Source organism: Phascolarctos cinereus, unplaced genomic scaffold, assembly GCF_003287225.1.
Source record: "Phascolarctos cinereus isolate Bilbo 61053 unplaced genomic scaffold, phaCin_HiC Scaffold_1;HRSCAF=81, whole genome shotgun sequence".
Classification (NCBI taxonomy): Eukaryota; Metazoa; Chordata; class Mammalia; order Diprotodontia; family Phascolarctidae; genus Phascolarctos; species Phascolarctos cinereus.
Genome location: NW_027555514.1, coordinates 108,803,983 through 108,818,032, shown reverse-complemented (window position 1 = coordinate 108,818,032; position 14,050 = coordinate 108,803,983). Strand labels below are relative to the sequence as shown.

General features: G+C 42.6%; 1 protein-coding gene across 2 annotated transcripts in view; it reads right to left on the bottom strand.

Moving 5' to 3' along the window:
* Positions 1-13,098, bottom strand: part of WDR91 (WD repeat domain 91) — a 31,557-nt gene extending 18,459 nt beyond the window's left edge. Inside the window, exons 1-7 of one of the 2 annotated variants that reach the window (XM_078153560.1) lie at positions 12,839-13,098; positions 10,878-11,057; positions 10,093-10,299; positions 7,283-7,366; positions 5,227-5,357; positions 4,452-4,617; positions 696-854 (exon numbers count right to left, since the gene is read on the bottom strand). In XM_078153560.1, the coding sequence (XP_078009686.1) occupies positions 696-854; positions 4,452-4,617; positions 5,227-5,357; positions 7,283-7,366; positions 10,093-10,299; positions 10,878-11,057; positions 12,839-12,961 (1,050 nt within the window). In that variant the 5' untranslated portion in view covers positions 12,962-13,098. Of the gene's footprint in view, positions 1-695; positions 855-4,451; positions 4,618-5,226; positions 5,358-7,282; positions 7,367-10,092; positions 10,300-10,877; positions 11,058-12,838 lie in introns of those variants that run through there. The other variant, XM_078153565.1, reaches the window with a different exon arrangement.
* Positions 13,099-14,050: the final 952 nt, after the last annotated feature.

The window sequence follows — 14,050 nt, the reverse complement described above, 5'->3', positions numbered from 1 at the left end:
TTTACTCAGGACGATGTGCAGTTTTGGGCAAGCCTCTCCATGGTTGGTGACATGGATCCACTTCCCCATTTCAATTATTCTCCCTTACCCAACTGTGATGTATCACTGTAGCATTAAGTGCAACAGAACACCATTTGCCCTCTCCTCAACTGTTTGTCAAACATACAGATCCCTGTCCTTACACTTCTTCACATTCATCAAAGATCTAAAAGTTTTTGTTGCTGATGAGAGCAGACCATACACATAATAGGTGTAGCTGCTAGAGTCCTTATAACCCAACTAAGTGTAGTGACAGTACAGGACTCCTTCCTAAGTTCTGTACATATGGTCCCGTACAGAAATATTACATATGACAGCTGGCAATCATAACCATTACATGATATGCTAGCATGGAAAAGAGCCAAGCCAAAAAAAGGAGGGGAAGGGACGGAGAGGAAAGAGGACACAAAAAATGCTCTCTAATGACCTGTCAAAATTCAGTTTAAATTAATTAAGCAACAACAATCCCTCACAAACAAAATGAAGTAAAAAAAAACATCAAATATTTCTACATGACTAAGAAATAAGAATAGGCTTAACAAATAAAATCTTAGCTACAAGGAAAACTTCTCTGTCAATGTTCTGGGATAACCTACAGTTGTTAAGGGAATATACAGAAGACCAGCTGTTGGTTCTTATGTAGTGGAGGGCCATACCTGGAAAGCTGATTTGGATAACAGCTCTTTTCTTTCCTTGCCATGATCCTGCAGGCGCTTCTGCCGATGATGGGCCAGGCCAGGCTCTCCAGTTGATAAGCCACTGAAGAAGTTCTTTCCATCTCTGACTCCTGTTGTGATTTCTTTTCCTTTAAGGATCTAGAAGACAAGAATCATAACAATGGAAATTCAATTTCAGTCTATGCCCAGGCCACAGATGGCTGGGAGAACAGAAAGAAGAGCTACAACATGGGTCATCAATGCCTTATCGTCAGCTCTCATTTAGTATTTCTGTCTATTTTTTTCAGAAAGTTTAAATTTCATTGTTCCAGCCAAGCAGAAGCCCAGTGGTTCCACAAGTAAATCAGGGAATCTGGGTTTTCAAGCTTCCATTTAGACTTCTAACAGTAATTACATATGATGAAAACAGTATCATCACTTCTCTCCTTAGTTTTCAAGATCTACAAATTGGGAATAATGACATCTATTAATATTTAGAAGATGCTAAGATAATAAAAACTTTTTTTTAAAGCCCCCACAAAAGCCTTTTTAAAATGTAAAAGTGTCACAGCACTCTCCATGGTCTTAGATAAGTGTATATGACTGGGCAAGATGGCAGTGGAAACTGTGGCATTTAAAAATGATTATTATGATAGCTAGAATGTTTAAAAGAAATTCTAGGATAAGTAAGGGATTCTAGTCAGTTCAAGATTTGGAAGGAAAAAATTCTGCTATGGCAAACAGGAAATATGCTACTTTCCTTACGTACATGTCTAAGACAAAGAATCTGCAAACACTCAAATTCGCTAATTGCTACCCATTTGTTCTATTTATTTGGGAAGAGAATCAAAAGAAATAAAAAATATTTCTCTAAAGACACCAAGACAACATGGTAAATTTGAAAAAGCAATGCTTTATGAGAGGGAGGGTACCTGAGGATCTGGATCTGGGACTTATGGTTGGCCAAATTACTTAATCTTTCTGGACCCATGGTTACTCCTTTGTAAAATAAGATGATTATAGATCATCTTTAATATCCTTCCCAGCTCTAAATTCTACGAATCTAAATAATGGGGAAGAAACATACGTGGTACTTTCAATTATTTTTCCAATGATTATTGTGACTTTAGAAGAAAAGAAGTTTTGCTATTCTATATGACAAAGCAGTGGTCATCCAAACCATTTGGTACTGATTAAAAGAGAAGTAGATCAATGGAATAGACTAGACAAAGGAGAATCAGAAGTAATGAAACTCAATAAACCAAGGTCTGATAAACCCCAATCCATGACTTACTTAAATCACACTCCAGCTCTCAGCTCTAGACATTCTCTCTGGCTAGCGCTCCATGCCTGGAACTGTGGAGACTGAATGCAGATCAAAGCATACTCTTTTCTCTTTTTCCTCTTTCTTATGGCTTTTCCCCTTTGTTCTGATTCTTCTTTCACAACATGACTAATGTGGAAATATATTTGATATGATTGTATATGATATAGGTTATGGCCTATGTCAGATTGCATGCCATCTTGGGGAGGGGAAAAAATTTGGAACTCAAAATCTTATAAAAGTGAATGCTGAAAACTAAAGAAATTTTTTAAAAAATTTTTTAAAAAGGACTGGAATACCAATTCAGAGACTGAATGAAACAGGTGGCAGAGGTAACATATGAGAGATAACATTCAGAAAAAAAAAACAACCAACAGAACTAACTGGATGGAGGAAAAGAGAAAGAAAAGAGCAGTCAGGAAGAGAAACTAATGTGGGGGAGATAAATCTAGTTTTCACATTCTGTGTAGGGAGGGATCGGGGTAAGGAGAAGGAGAGACAAAAAGTCATATGCACACATATATGTATGTGTATTATACACACAATATAGTATTGTACATGTGCATGTGTATACATACATGCATGTTATATGTGCATGTGTGTTATACCATGTGCATGCACACACTTATATACAGACTGGGTGTGGCTGGAGGTGTGCAGGTATAAGAGTGGGTGGTATAGGTATGGGCTAAGGTATATAAGTTCCAGGCCTGCATTTCCAGGCCTTCAACTGGAATTATTCTCCTGACATCTCAAACTATGCATGTCCAAAACCAAATTCATCTCCCCAAAGCCAGCTTCTCCTCCTGATTTCTCTAATTCTGTTTCTGACGCACCCAGGGTTTGAAGCCACAGTGTTAACTTGGGACTTTGTTAAACCAATGATGTTTGGGAGCTGAGTACAGAGGCAAACTTACCAAGGGAGATACTATCGAAAGAGAGAAAAGGCAAAGGACAGAATTTTAAGAAAATAACATTTCGGTGTCAAGAAAGGAGACAGAAAAAGCTACCAAAGGAAGGAAGAGAAAACAGACAGTACAGTGAAGCCAAAGGGGCAAAGCTGCAAGGAGGAAGAGTTCACATCAGGGTCAATGAGGAGGAAAACACCACCTTTTTTATTAAATTGTTTGCAACTTCTCATTTCCATGGCATTTTTCATTCAAAATGGTCAAGGTACACTGTTCCAGTACTCACTGCTAACCACATCCCCTACACGTAGGGACAGCTAGGCAGAGCAATGGATAGAGCTCTGGGCCTAGAGTCAGACCTGAGTACAAATCCAGCCTCAGACACCTGCTAGCTGTGTGACCCTGGGCAAGTCACTTAATACTGTTTTCCTCTGCTTCCTTATCTGTAAATGAGGATAATAATAGCACCTTCCTTGTTGTGTGGGTCAAATGAAATAATAATTGTAAAGTGCTTCATACTTAGTAAGTATTAAATAAACATTAGTCAGGATAATGAAACAGCTGACTACTTTTCACCCCAATTTGCCAATAATGAACTAGAGCAAAATAGAAACCACCACGTAGTGGCCCTAGGAACAACAAGCCAAACACCCTAGGAACACGGCCCCACCCAAGACACTCCACTGACTTTAAGCGGTGCTTGTGATTACCTGACTCTGAGAGCAATGCAGAGCAATCCCACTCAACCAATACGGTGTGACAGTTTAAGAGACACTTATCTAAATAAATTCTATCAACTTTCACTACAGCAGGTACTATCTCCTTGGGGGAAAAAAAATCTCAGTAGGGCATTCTGATCATTAGACGACAGTTGGCACAGAAGCAAGTACCTTGCAAACTTCCAGGGGATTTCAAAAGGTGAAAATCCTTTATCGAATCAGCAAATACTTCCTGGTTTGAAGGAGGAACACTTTAGTTCTAGGGCCTGCTATGACGAAATTTATTCCCCAGCAGATTTTGATTTTACATATCTAAATTTTCACAGATTTTAAAATTCATTCTTCAGTCACAAGCACTATAGGCTGCTGACTACAATATTAGAAAGGGGAAGGAAAGTTTCAAAGACTAGTCTATGACATAGTTATAGCTGCTCTCAATCAACTTGAAAGGCAGCAGTGAATCTCAAGAGTTAGCCAAAACTTAAGAAGAATGCCACACAATTATCAATGGCAAAGCTCTGATTTCACTGTCAGAATCAAAGACTTGAGATGAAAAGGGAATATGACACCTTCCCCTTCCTCATCCCCTCGGCTCCTCTACTTATCCCAATGCTGCAATACTAATATCAAAGAAGCCGCAAGAAGAAAAAAAAAAGAAAAGACACAACCTTAAGGTAAAAACCTAGGCTCTAATGTAGACTGTGAAGATAAATATAAAAAAGTGATCAGATACTTTTGAAATATCGTTAGATGTCAGAGACGTGTTTGGGAACCAGTGCATAGGAGGTAGAAATTAGACACTCACCTGACTGTTAGCTAACTCTTTTTTCACTGAGGACTGTGCCTGAGGGAGACCCGGAGCTGGAGACACTCTGGACGGACTCTTCTTACTCTGAGGCAACAGGGCAGAGAAGAACCCCATCTTGGGGGAATGGGAAAGTGAAGCACTCCTCTGGCTACATACCATGACACTGGCCAAAACAGAAACACAATGTTGTTATGGGGTTGAAGGAGGAAGGCACGGCAGGACCACAGAGCTACTGGGGATATATAAGGTTTTCTCTCCTATCAGGGCTCAAGCTGTTTGGATAAGTTGGCAAGCTCCAAGCTATTAGCTTTCTTGGTGCTGACTCTGAGTATTAATGGAATCTGCTGCTTATCTGGGATGAGAGCATAACTTCTCTATCTTTCTTACAGAGCTCCAGTGTTAAGAAACTAAGAAGGTTTCATCAATAAAAGGCTCTGCTTTGGCTGGCTATTTCTTAAGGTCACTACAGAGTGTATACCATCTCATTTTCTCATCTAAAACTTCATACAACCCCATGCAGGCAACCTACATTAGAGAGCCGTACTAAGAATACAGAAGGCTGAGCTCATAAGTCTCTGAAAGAAAGACGACGGTACAAGTTGAAAAGACCTTCTGGGATAGTTCCCTCAACCGAGTAAGGCACAGTGTTTAGGGTAGAATAATGAAACAAAGGCATTACTAAGATAATACCATAGGGTAAAAAGGAGAAAAAAAGTACAAAGATAAGAACTACTTAATTCTTCCCAATTGAGTAAATGCCACTTAAACTCACAGTTCTGAGTCTCCCAGGCGGTCCATGTTGGACACATAATGAGGGAGTTTGTGTTGGACCACTGCCTCTTCCTCCTCAAGCTGCTGCTCTTCTTTCTTCATCCGATGGATTTCTGCTTGCAATGCAAAAAGCTATGTAGGGATGGGGCTGAGTTAGAAGGCATTCTTACCTGATCTGCCCTCAGGTCTAGGATGCTTTCTAGCTTTATCAGGTCTATAAATCTATCTCATCATCCCACAACATCTTCTCTAAAAGAGAATTCAAAAAGTAAGTCTGCCACACCAATACAAGTACCGTCTTGCCAACCAGCACATTTGGTACCAGTCTGTGGTATTAAAGGATATTTTTCCATATACAACAATCATACCTCTTGCTATTTGGGAAACGCAGGATCCCCCTTTTGGTCACAAACAGAAAACATGAGATCCCAACATTGTAACTACTGGAAGGGTAAGAGGGTAGCAAACATATTTCCTTTGGAGGGAAAACCAAAACTGGAAGAAAGAAGCCAACTCCGAGAGACCATCAAAAAGATTCGATGACTATCAGTAGTCTGACAATTTGACCATAAGTATTTGGGACAGGTCTTCATTCAAATTCATCAAGGCAGGGTGGTGGAGCAGCTAGCGTACTAGAATGGACAAAAGCAAGTCCTGGGTTCAGATCTATCTCTGAGGCTTCCTAGTTTTGAAATCCTGACAAAGTTACCTCACTTCTCTGCACAATGGCTTCCCCAACTGTGAAGTGAGAATAACAGCACCCACCTCACAGAATAAAAGAGATGACATATGTAAAGCACTCTGCAGACTGAGTGCTACAGAAATAATAGCTCATTATAATCAACATGGAGGTGATCGTCAAAAGCTATGCCAACAGAGCAAACACGTAGGTCCTCCCAAGCGAAACAGGTTTCAAGTATGAACGTGATGAAAACACCTCCCCTCATCCAAGAAGAAGCCTAGCTAAGACTAAAGAGGCTCATCAGCAACTCAAGCAGAGTCTCCTTAGAGGGCATGTCACCTGCAAGGGGGAAGGGAATACCCTCACCAATGGACCTTGGGAAATAAAGAAGAAGTCTCAGAAGGTAAAGGCACTTAAGCCCCAGACATTAGCATGTTGGTATTCCACCCAATTAAAGTTCTAGTTCTTTTTTGGTTCATCTATCCACAACTACGTCTCAATAAATTTGTTTTTAAGGCCTAACTGAAAGCTATATAGGGGTACAAATATCACCTGGGAACAGCAATAGGCATTGCTTATATACCAAGACCTCCTCCTTCTTGATACAGCCCTGCCAATTCTCTCCTAAAAACACTTTTCCCTCTCGTATTTCTTTAATGTACAATGTACAGAAAGACTCACTTTTACCTGTGCCACATGAACTGGTGCCAAGAACTATGACTAACGTCTTCCCATTTTTCAATTTACTCTCTGGTGCACCAAACAGGCCCACTCCATTTCTCAGTATTTTTTCGTCCAGAAAAATTAGCACTGAAAGTGGGGAAGACTTGGTAAAGACCACTTTGCTGGAGAAGTTTTTAAGTCAGAAAGTTAAAATGGTTTCTTTTAGTTACTCCACCTAAGGTAATAGGACAAAATTCCTATTTCTCAAAAAACCTAGAGATTTTTAAAGTCTCAGGGTTAAACAACCTGCCATTAGTTTTTCCCTTTAGATCTAACTTGCTCATTTCAGGTATGAAAGGGAACTCCTCAAACTATTCAGGCTACGGGACACATATGATCCAGCTCTGGATATTAGATTGAGTCTAAGAAACCAAAAGCCAAAGAGCTACCCAGAAGCCATTTCCACTGCTGAAAACAATCCAAATTTATGGTACCCAGAAAACAAAAACACTGAAATGGTTTCTCATGCTCAACCAGTGGAGGCCTCAGACTCTGCAAACTATTCATGTGGCCAAGCTCCCCTGACAACAGGAGAGGAGGCCTCCCCCACCCCCTCCTCGTGGCCACTGCTGCTACCTCATCACATGCCCAGAAAGCAGAAGGAAGTGCTTCCAAATGAGTGAGAAGCCGAGCAGAACAAACCAGAACAAACCTTCTGACGCAGAACTTCGTTTTCCTCTTGTACCTGAGAAGTTCGCTGACATTCAGCCTCAAAGTTCAGGATAACTGGCACTGGTGCACCAAGTTAAAGAATAAGCCCACCTGTAAAATATTCGCCAACAATTCCAACTCCCTCTGGCACATTACAGATGTTTAATGAAGTAAATGCTACAGAGCACATTTTTTAATGTTTAATAAAACTCTGGACTGTGGCAGCTCTGGTGAGGGTCAAAGAATACTAGACTTGGAATTAGAGACCTAGGACTGAATAGCAGCTCTGTCACTTTACAGCTGTGTAACCTTAAACAAGTTACGCCCCTCTCTGAGCCTGTTTTTCATCTGCAAAATGGGGATATTTATACTACCTACAATTCATCAGATAAAGATCAAATGAGATAAGGAGTGCAAAGCCATTTGTAAACTCTACCATGCAGTATAAATGTCAGCTGTTATTATTAACACTTTGCGACTGGCCTGATTTCCATCAGAACACTTCTTAGGAGCACACAGAAGTTTTCCTGGCCAGAAAATACAGACGTTAAAAAGCCAAATGACAGAAATTTTTACTTTTTTACATTTGAATGTTTTTTACAGTGATCATTTTTTTAAAAAAACAAATTTACAGGCCCCAGGCCTTAGCTAGCTAACAACAGGCAGTTGACTGGATGAGATCTTGGGAGTCTTGTGACTCAGCAGGCATGTGGCCAATTGGTCTGCTGAGAAATGTGAAAATCTATCAGATGGAGGAAAAGGGTCATCCATTTGCATCATTTACAACACTGTATGACAAAGTGTTCTTGAGCTTGTACAATAACCCAGACATCTACCTGCATTCACATTTTTGGTTTAGGACAAACAGTCCTTACTTCCTAACATCCTAACCTAACAGCCTCAGTCAAAACAGAGAAAACAAAGTTTAAACAGCCAGAAAAATAGACAGCACTAATATAAAAGAAAACAACAATGAAAGATAGCAGACAAATACAAAGGAAGGCAGCAGAACTCTCATCAATGCAGTGATGTCAGCAAACTATTGGGGAAACACACTTCCCTCCTCTTAGTGAAGGGGTGGTGGGTTACAGGTATGGAATGAGGCATACATAATCAGACACGGCCAGCTGTTGATTTCTTTTGTTTAATCATACTTCTCCGTTGTAAGGGAAGGTCTTATTGGGGTAGGAGGGATAAATGAAAGCACTGGAAAGTGGCAATATTGCTTTTTTAAAAAGCATCAACAAAACATTAAGGCAACTTGGTAAAGGGTTAAAGGCTGGACATGGGAGTCAAAAAGATCTGAGTTCAAATCCTGCCTCAGATATTTAATAGCTGTATGACTTCAGACAAGTCATTTAATAAGCCTGGGCCTTAGTTTCCTCACCTGTTAAGTGAGGAGGTTAGTCTGGACACCTTCTGAGTTCACTCTCAGCTCTAGCTCTATGAACTGACGAAGATTTAATTTTTTCTTAAAGCAAAGCTTTTCCCAACACCACATTTTCATCTAAAACTGCTTCCTGCCTTTAAGCTATCGGCTTTCTATTCCCTTTCACCAAAACAGTCTGACAAATACACAGCAGCCATTTCTCTTGAACAGGCAAATGTTCACGCCATGACTGCTCCTGACCCAAGTAACCAATACCTTCTCTCCAAGATCTCTTGCAGAAATAAGGGCAGGAACAAGGGAAAGAACACTTGGAAGATAAGGGCCAAACCAAATGAGAAGTCTTTCTCAACCCCACAAGAAAATGGTTCTTCCCAAAGGCAGAGACAGCACCCAAGGGGTGGGACTTGCTAACTAGGGACTTATCAGTACTTCACCAGGTGTCCTAATTCAAAAGAAAGCCTCCCCTTTTCTCTCTAGTATTTCAAGGCAAGAGAAGAGAGAATGAAGGCCATGTGCTTTATAGATCTTAGGCAGCCACCTTCAGTGATTAAAAAGAACTAAAGAGAAACTAAATGGCCATCTAGATTTAAACAAAAAACCCAAACCTATTCTATCATATTCCTGTAATTGCTGTCTTCTTCCCAAGGATCTCAGTAAAAGAGTTCCATTTGTTGCCAGAATTAGAGTAAAAACTGAGATTAACCAAAAGGGAAGAAATTCTAATTCTCATTCTGTTTTAAACTATATTTCTAGGTTATCATGTATAAGTCAACTTACTTCCCTGAGAGCATGTAGTACCCTCAATAGCGGCAGGTTCTGCTCCAATGTGATCAAAGGGCCACACTTAAGGACCTAGAGGGCCATGTGTGGCCTCGAGGCTGCAGGTTCCCCACCCCTGTCAGCTAGGTAATCGACTTCTTCTCTATTTGGCTACTTTAGTTTCCATGACTGAGAGGAGAAAACTATGATCCAGGTAACATGGTCTACTGTTCAACAGTAGTACCCTAATCCTTCCTACAAGACACTCCCTGACAAGTTTTAAGAAGCATGGCAGCAGAACTCTGACCCTTCAGGGGTCTGTGGTAGTAAATAACTTCATTTTGAGAGTTGCTTGAGGATCAGAGATCCAATGACTTGCTCATGTTCACACAGCTGGCAAGGGGCAGAGGCGGCACTTGAGGCCAGGTCTTCCCGATTCCAAGGACATTACTATCCATTACACTTTGCTGCCTCTCAAACATGATGCAATGTACTTCATATAATATTTTACATATTAAAATGATAAAGCACTGTGAAAATAAAAACACCAGCTGCAAAAGCAACAGCTGGAACTGTCCAGAGTGGCTCAGGGAGAGCCTATAGGAACAATCATTCCAAGAAGTCCTCCCCATTAGCCACTCCCAAACAGGTGGAAGGATATGCATGCAGTGAAACAGGACACTCAAGAAGTTGTGGAGGGACACAATGAAAGTGTCAGCCCACTGCCGGGAGAAGTAAGTGGCAAAGGTAGGGTTGGTATCTGGAGATGGGAGAAAGGGTAGGATGAACCAATCCTTCCACTCTGCTTGGTTCTGGAGTTCAGTGGCCTGCTTCACAAAGAACTCCTGAGCTTTATCATTTCTGTTTGTCTGCCAGTGACACAAAAGAGAAAAAAGAGAGTCAAGGAGTTAGATTCTTCTTTACTATATGTATACATTATATATATAGTCTATGTATATACTATACATCAAAGAGCAATCCTGAAGCCTCTACTACTAATTCAAACTACTTACTACCCCAAGGCCCCAAAGTCACTCCTCCAGATATCATGAAGGAAATAGACACTGACTGAGCTCAGGCACATTACTGTTTTCAAGTGTGGTTTAAAGAGACCCAATGAATGCAAAATAACAACCTGTAAACAATTCCTTTCTAATTTTCATGTAAAAAAGTATCTGTTCCTCAGGCAGGGGAAAAGCTTTACAACTATGTAGGAGGAAAAAGAGAGCCTAGGACTTGAAGGGAAGAGAGAAATAGGAACCAGAGAGGCAGACTGAGGTTTAAGGTTCTACACCGACACTAATGAAGAACAGAGAGGTCCGCCTGCCTCATAGCCACTTTCAGGATCCTCTTTCGAGGTTCAATTAAAATCTTTTTCTGATAACGTTTCCTCTTTATGGAAGATAAATCGCATTTGCTTCAGGCAAAGCCCCCAAACCCTAGGCACCTGGATTGTATAGATGAGATAAAAACGAAACAAGCTGGTCTTCAGTTTGTTGACAGCAGGCCGATATACATCCTCCAATCGGCTAAAGAGACGACGTTCAAGGTAGCTCCAATAATCTCGAAGTGCTGCCAGGTCATAAACTTGCATTAATTGCTGCAACTGATCCACAATCTTATCCACCTAAGAGCATGGGAAAGAAAAACAGATGGACAGGGACAGCAAGAAATAGGACTTCAATTAATTCAGTCTCTTTCTTCTGTGAAGGCTTCTGACCATCAAAAGAAATTTGCTGAGCCTTTCACCATAAAAACGTTAACACTTATTTATAAAAGCTTCAGTCACTCTTGAAAAAAGGGTGGTTTAATTTTTTTAAATTTAATTGACTTTAGATATTTGGTTCAACACCATAGTTACAAAGTCTTTTGACCTGAGTTCTAGTTCAGGCTCCACCAAAATCTTTCGCTGGGAACTTGAGTAATTCACTTAGCCACCTGTAAAATGAAGGGCATAAACTATGATAAGAATCACTAATGTCCTTTCCAGCTGTAAAATTCTATCCTAAAGGTGTATGTTGAGCCTATATCAATTTACATGCCATCTTGGGGGTGGGGGGAGGGAAGAGATGGGGAGAAAATATGGAACTCAAAACCTCATTGAAGTGAATGTTGAAAACTAAAAATAAATAAATAAATTTATTATTAAAAAAAAAATTCTATCCTAGGTCCTCTGGATGCATCTTTGAGATGTGGGGAACTAAGTCCCTCAGTGCAGCCTATATTTTTTTAAACTCATTTCACATTACTTCTTTCTATTTACATTCTAGTCAAGCTGGCCAGCTTGTTCCCTGAATTGAGCATTCCATTTCTGGCCTCTGCCCAAAAACAATCTCCTCCTTCACTTTCCTTAGAATCTCCAGCTTTCTTTCACAAGGCTCAGTTCCTGTGCTAACTCCAACCAGAAGCCTTTACTGAACCCCCCCCAGTCCTCAGTATTCTCTCCCTCCTCCTATTTTCTTTGGAGAGGCAGCCTGGTGGTGGAGTGGATAGAATGCTGGACCTAGAGCAAAAATACTTGGGTTCAAATTCTGACATTTGCTAGCTGTATGACCCCTCTAGGCCTCAGTTTCCTCATTTGTATAATGTGGGGAGGACACCTCCAAGTTCCTTTCCGGCATTAAACTTATGACGCTATCATCTGTATTTTGGTCAGCAAGCACTTCCTACGTACGGGCCAGGCTCTGTGTTTTTTTGCCCTTCTTTGTATCCTCAGCACTCGGCACAGGGCCTGGCCCGTAGTAAGTGCTTGCTACAAAGCAGAAAACAGACACAGCATCACAGGTTTAGAGCTGGAAAGGACCCCCCCGCCCTTGCCACCCATCTATCCACCCAAACACACACACGTACACGTACACAAGATCTATACAGGATAAACTGGATGTGATCTCGGAAGGGAGGTAAACTCCGGGGGGAGGGGAGAGTAGTATCCATTCTGCCTTGGTGTCCCAGACCGTCCTAGACCTATGCCTCGAATACCGAAGGCGTTTAATAGCAGCTGAGTGTAATTTGGCATTCGCGCATCTGCTATTCGCAAAGTCACCCGAGGATGCCACTCCCCTGACCACATAGGGAACTAAGCTGACGAGAATCTGCCACCCGGCCCCCTCCCACCTCAGTGCCCATGCACACAGCAGGCGCTTAATAAATGCCTGAAGGCCAGCGGGGCAGGTGAGCGAGGAGCCTGTTTCCGGAGAAGCGGCAGCCCAAACCAACGAGCACCGCTGAGGCAGAACCCAAACTTGCTAAGCCAGAGAGCCGGGGCTCCTCGGCTCACACACGTGGAAGCTCGGCCGCCGCTGGGCCGGAGATGCCTCCCGCGTCCGGTCGTGTCCACCGGCTGCTCGCGCTCCTCGGCCCCCGCCCCCGCCTCGCCGGGGGTCCCCGGAGCCCCGGCGGCCTCCTCACCCGGAACCCCTTCTCCTTGTCCGCCTTGATCTCCGCGTCCAGCTGCCGCAGGGTGTGCGTGAAGCCGCGGAAGAGCAGGTACTCGCGGACGAGCTCGTCTGTGCGCTCCACGGCCTCCGCCATCTCGCCCGCCGGGAGCCGGGAGCGCAGGGCGGGAGGGAGGACAGAGACTCCGCCGCGGGACGGACTAGAAGAGGGAGGAGCTGCAGAGGCAACCGGCACGCGCCGGAGCGGCGAAGCCGGAGCCGTAGGCGGCGTGTGACGTCACCACGTCGCTGGCCAGCCCCGTCCCCTGCCGCCGGAGTTACGCGTAGGCACGCCCCCTTCGGGGACACGACCTAATTGTCACGCTCTCTCCCGCCTTTGGCCCCGCCCCCATCCTATCCGGGGCAGGGCCGGGCAGCTCTCGTCAGTTCCAATGCTAACCCCTTACAAGATTTGCCTGTGCCCTAGAGAAGGATACCAGGACTCCAGATTTTAGAATTAAGCTTCCTAAAGAAAGAGAGAAGGGAAAAATGCCCAGCGGCTTAGTACAGTGACACACAATAAATGTTCATTAATTGATTAATTTGATCCTGCCATCTCCTTAAGCTATCCATCCTATCTCATTAAACTGCATCTCCAAACTCCTAAAATAGTAATCAACATTCGCTGACTTCGCTTCCTAACCATACTCCTTCAGACCTCTGCGATCCGACTTCAGACCCCAGCACGTTCCTGGGGTTTCATCTTTCATCTCTAAATTGCATTGCTGGTCTCTGTCCTGTCTACTTCCAAACTTCCAAAACTTGGTTCAGACACAACCTACGCTAGCGAATGTTCACGAGCTTCCCAAACCCCCTGAGTTTTGTCCTCCCCAATCCCGTTGTTATTCAATCTCTTGACTTTACATCTCTTAGGGGAGAAAACCCACAGTTTCCTTAAAATTGACAGCACTTTACTATCCAGTAGCGTCAAACAATGGATAAAGTGAGACACGGCCATCACTTTCATATCAACCAGGAAAGTACCTCCTCCACACCCCAGACTGGGGTCTGATCTCTCCCCACTCCCAAAACCATAAGTTCACCAGAGAAATCCCGGCAGATTTGTTGCCTCCTTTAACTCCTAATATCTCTAATATAATCTCCTAATACTGTGGGAGAAGAAATAGCTCAGCCACTTATGGAGTGTAGTAGAAAACTTTGACAAAATTCTTGGGATATACTGGTC